The 4,999-nt window shown below is 44.3% G+C and overlaps 1 protein-coding gene across 1 annotated transcript; it reads left to right on the top strand.

Annotated features, from left to right (window-relative positions):
- Nucleotides 1-1,825: 1,825 nt before the first annotated feature.
- On the top strand, nucleotides 1,826-4,999 carry LOC147992324 (uncharacterized). The gene is made up of 6 exons (XM_087540203.1): nucleotides 1,826-2,352; nucleotides 2,456-2,551; nucleotides 3,121-3,227; nucleotides 3,576-3,689; nucleotides 4,476-4,612; nucleotides 4,751-4,999. Exons 1-6 carry the CDS (start codon nucleotides 2,286-2,288, stop codon nucleotides 4,788-4,790), a joined length of 561 nt encoding a protein of 186 aa, XP_087396329.1. The 5' UTR covers nucleotides 1,826-2,285; the 3' UTR covers nucleotides 4,791-4,999.

Genomic DNA, 4,999 nt, shown 5'->3' with positions numbered 1-4,999 from the left:
AAACACTTGGCTGCTAATTCATGTTTGAGCATCGATCGGTCTCCTCGTGAGAATCTTATGTTGTAATTTTATTCCTAGCACCAACATGGGGAGTGCCCAACCCACTAGACATGCCTAGGCCGCCCAGAACACATGGCAACATTACGGTCACGTGGTGACCACGCGACGGGCATGCGAGTTTACGCGCTCTAGAGTTGGGGCCCTCGGCCACCGTCCAAACCTCGACGTATCGCCACCAAACCATGTATTTATGATTAAATAGGTCCTTATGTAACTAGAAATGATTTTTGGAAAAAATAAATAGCAAACTATGAGGCAGCTGCAGTTCAAATTTGACCCGCTTCCATCTAAATCGACGGAAATTTGTCTTTTTCATGAGAGGTGGATCAAAAAAATTTACACCCAACCATTTTGTCAATTGTGCATTAAATATGGCCTAGTATTTTATAAAAATGATTTGGTCCAATTTTGCAACAATTATTTGGTAGTTCCTTCACAAAAAAACCTCCTTTCGGGCACTCGAAAAATGGAAAATGGTTTTTTCGTCCAACGAAAATGAAAACTTCCTTAGGCAACATTGTTTGCCATTCCAATATGCACCCTTGTGCACAATATGAGATCATTTGAACAAACTATGCCATGAATGTGGCCATAAGATTGATCATTTGGCTTCAAAGCCATTGATCTCCACACATGATAGCTCGTTTCTGAGAACACTTTTTTAAAATAATTGCCGTATTAAAAGTTTGTTATTTTTCCTAGGAACTTGGCCACATATGATGACACAATGCGAAGGTTTCCCAATTTTTTGATTTTTTTGAATTTTTTATGCCCGTTTCAAAATGCGGTCAAAACGGCGGGAATGACCGTTCCTAGCTAGTGGTTGAATCTTGGAATTTTTGGTGTTTCTCTGATTAAATAGATACTTATTTACCTAGAAATGATTTTTGGAAAAAATAAATAGAAAACCATGAGGCAGTTGCAGTTCAAATTTGACCCGCTTCCAGCTGAATCGGCGGGAATTTGTCTTTTTCACCAGAGGTGGATCAAAACTTTTTACACCCAACCATTTTGTCAATTGTGCATTAAATATGTCCTAATATTTTATAAAAATGATTTGGTACAATTTTGCAACAAATATATGATAGGTCCTTCACAAAAAAAACCTCATTTAGGGCACTCGAAAAATGGAAAATGAATTTTCCGTGCAAAGAAAATGAAAACTCCCTTTGGCAACATTGTTTGGAATTCCAAGATGCACCCTTGTGCACAATATGAGATCATTTGAACAAACTATGCCATGAATGTGGCCATAAGATTAATCGTTTGGGTTGAAATACATGAATCTTCACACATGATTGCTCATTTCTGAGAACACTTTTATAAAATAATTATCGTATTACAAGTTTATTATTTTTCCTGAAAACTTGGTCACATATAATGACACAATGCGAAGGTTTTCCAATTTTTTGATTTTTTTTGAATTTTTTATGCCCGTTTCAAAATGCGGTCAAAACGGCGGGCTTGACCGTTCCTAGATAGTGGTCTAATTCTAGTGAAAATTTGTGGGGTGCCCTTTTGCAAAATATTTTTGATAGCTACTTCACAAAATCCCTCTATTTTTTAGTACTTGGAAACTATTTAAATCATTGGTTTTCCGAACCAATCGGAACTCTTCCCACGGATTGATGACATGGCGCCCATCCATCCATCCATCTCTCCATCCCACATCCATCCATCCATTTATCTACAGAAAAAAAATGGAAAAGGGATACCCCAGCCGCAGCCCAAACCCTAGCTCATATCCCCCTTCCTCCATCTCATTCCCCTCGTCCCTGGCGGCGGCGCAGCACTCGCATCTTCCTCTCTCCACCAAACCCTACCCACCAACGCGAGCTCCTCTCCCCTGCACCACTCCTCGCCGCCGCCACCACCACCACCTACGGCGCCCGATCCCGCCCTCCGGTGGCGCCGAGCTCACCACGGTGACCCCATCCTTCCGCTCCTTCCTCTCATCGGGCCAAATCGGGCGCGCGCGTCCTCAAGTCGCCAAGCGCGACCCCCGATTCAGCCGAGGCCGCCGCCCGCGCCCGCGCGCCACCACCCGCTCCTTCTCGCCTCCCGTAGGACGCAGACCCCGCGCCGCTCTTCCTCCGCCCGCCGACCCACCCCGTCCCTGATGCCTCACTCGGCGCCTTCCGCTGCAGGGCCGCCGCGCTCGCAACACCCTCGGCGCCGCACCTCCACCGCCACCTCCGCTGGCTCCTCGCCGACGCCCCCGCCTCATGCACGAGCGGCCGGAGCACGCCGTCCACCCCGCGCACGCGGCGCTCGACGCGCTCGACGTCTTCGGTAATGGAAGCGCTCGGATCCCTCGGTTTCCTTCTGTGGTTTTTTACTCCATTGATTTTCTTAGCTTCACTGACTGACGGGGAACTGATTTGGGCGTTTGCAGATACGGTGCAGGACATCAAGGACCTGGAGCACTCCTACTCGCTGGAGCAGATACGGTGTGTGCTCTCCCAGGAGCCCGTCTCCGTCTCCATATCCGGTACGTATACCTGCAAGAATGTGCTACTCAAGGTTTCTAGTGATTATTAGGAGTTCGGTTTGGGGCTAGAAGGTTCTGCTCAAGGTTTCTAGTCCGTCTCCGTCTCAAGGTTTCTAGTGTTAATTTTCAATGTCAATTTGCTTAGTTGCAGGCATTCTCTCCTGTAGCATCTTGCACTCATCCACCTATGAGCCCTCCAATCTCTTCTTTATGACCCCCTTCCATTATAAGAAGCCAGAATCATTGTGGGTTTGTGGTGGAAATGTAGATTTGCATTCATGATAAGATAATTAGCACAAATGGCCATTTCTCATTGATATCACAGTAGAGATTCAGAGTGTGATCTTGAAAGCACGCTGCATACAGAAACACAATTCTGAGTGCCTTTATTAAATAGATTAAAAATAAGTCGTGCGGGTTTGCTTGCTTGTTGGGATTATATTTCCCAGTAGCTTGCTGATCCTACATAACTTCATTCTGTATGCGGATCTGCGACCTTCATGATGCATTTACTTATTGCAAGCGAAGCATCCTATATTATTCTCATCCTATATTATTCTTATTGCAAGCCCGAGGTGTCTCCTCATCATCTACAACAAAGGATCCCCATTTCCCGCCACCAGCCTGTAGCAGAGGATCCCCACTCTGTTGGGCACAACACGAACACCCAAAACAGGTAAACAATTGGTAGCATGTCCAACATCATCTCCTATCTGCACTGTGCTCTGTCAATTTCTTCAGTCTGTATGTAATATAACTGCAGAACACATCTGAAACTTTGTATCCTATCTGCACTGGAGCCGCTGTTAGTTTCTCAGTAATTTTACCGACATTTAGCAGACTAAATTAATAAAACAAGAATGTTGGTTTGTACTTGGTAACCCCATCTCCTCTCTCATTTTGGGGAGGAATTTCAGTAATAGCTGACAGAGTTCTGAACTTTTAACTGAATTTTCTTCAGTATCCCGCTGGAGGCTGCTGGTTCTTCATGTGTTTGTCTGATGATTTTTCGAATCTCTTGCAGACTGGGGTGTGCAGTACTTCCGCAGGTGCCACGAATCCGGAGCCTGATGTTGCTGCTGAAGAGCAGAGCGATCAAGCTCCCCCAAAGGGACATCTAGAGGGCCTTACTCATCAGGTGAGCTGATGTTTGCCCGAGCGCTTTGAGATGGTAGTTGGTAGTGGGATAGGCTGCTGTCCTCGTTGGGTAGAATGTCTGCCTCGCCCTGATTTGATCTGTGTGTCGTGCCTGTGTTTCGATGCTGGTAAGATTGCCAGAATCTAGCAACAGATGCTAATACTGTATAGATGTTGTTGGCCAACTTTTTTATAAACCGAACACCAGTAAGAAAAGGCCTATGCAGTATTGCTTAGTCTATACCTAATACTATACAGATTTTGCAACCTGATATGATCAGCGGAGAATTAAACAGTGGAAGTGCCTGCCAGTAGCACCATGATAACCTTTGCATACTAGTAGCTGCTATACATGTCCAGATTTCACCGTGAGTAGTTATTCTAGGCATCGAAGCTGAACCCATCTTCAACAGTTATTCTAAACACAGATTTTGATGTGTGACCTGTTAATGAAGTATTGGTTGGTTGTGAGAACAATGCTTGCGTTTTAGCTACTGCCACTTTGAGCTGTTGTAGCTTGTAGTTATCAATTCCAGCCGGGTTTACATATTGCATTTCTGGAGCAGTCGATCGACATTTCTAAGTTTTTTGTTATATAAGATGAACAAATGTTATGTTTAAAGTGTGAGCTGACTAGTAATCCTAGAGAGAACCAGCTCCATTTTTGCAAATGTTATGGTACATTATATGGTTTCTTTAGCTATGCGATGCCACACTTATATTTTAATTTTCTGTCTAGTGTAAATTTTGGTTTCGTTCTCAATTTCGGTGCCTCTGACTGATGCAGGTGCACATGAGTGTTCTGGACGACATGGTCTCCTTTTCGGCATGTGCAAGTGTCGGGTGGTGCTTGCCTACATGGTTTACGGCAAGCTGCAGTTCAGGTGGGCGCTCCAGCTCTCCCTTCTCATGCTATACATCCAGGTACACCCTTCCATCAGTACCTACACATACCAATGCCCGCTGGATAAATATCAAGAGTTGATAGCTGATCTCTACTAAATATAGCTGTGTGTAAGGAGCAGCTGCGTGTAACTTCTTTACTTGGTTCCTCTTTTACAGGAGCTCCAGGCCTAAGAAAGTTGGAAGTGCGAAGACGTGAAGAAAAGCGTGAAGCCGTGAAGTGCTACTCAACAAAGAGTTGTCAGCTCTATTTGACTGTAATATTGTAATATTGTAATAGCTGGTATACCTGGGTTGTAATAGTCTACTGAAATTGTAAGACACTAATCTAGTGTTATTTGACGAATTTCACATGTTCTCTTATTTGTTTGGAATATTTGATTATGAATGTGATTTGATAGTGTGTGA

Source organism: Triticum urartu, chromosome 1A (assembly GCF_056163025.1).
Source record: "Triticum urartu cultivar PI428250 chromosome 1A, HENAU_Tu73, whole genome shotgun sequence".
In the NCBI taxonomy this organism is placed as follows: Eukaryota; Viridiplantae; Streptophyta; class Magnoliopsida; order Poales; family Poaceae; genus Triticum; species Triticum urartu.
The sequence above is the reverse complement of the archived record's forward strand: the minus strand, read 5'-3'. Positions and strand labels throughout refer to the sequence as shown.

Bases quoted from the DNA above. Each gene is read 5' to 3' on its own strand.
- LOC147992324 (XM_087540203.1), top strand. From the start codon at position 2,286: ATGCACGAGCGGCCGGAGCACGCCGTCCACCCCGCGCACGCGGCGCTC. The intron at 2,353-2,455 runs GTAATGGAAGCG...GGGCGTTTGCAG, and splicing joins CGACGCGCTCGACGTCTTCG to ATACGGTGCAGGACATCAAG. The intron at 4,613-4,750 runs GTACACCCTTCC...CCTCTTTTACAG, and splicing joins TTCTCATGCTATACATCCAG to GAGCTCCAGGCCTAAGAAAG.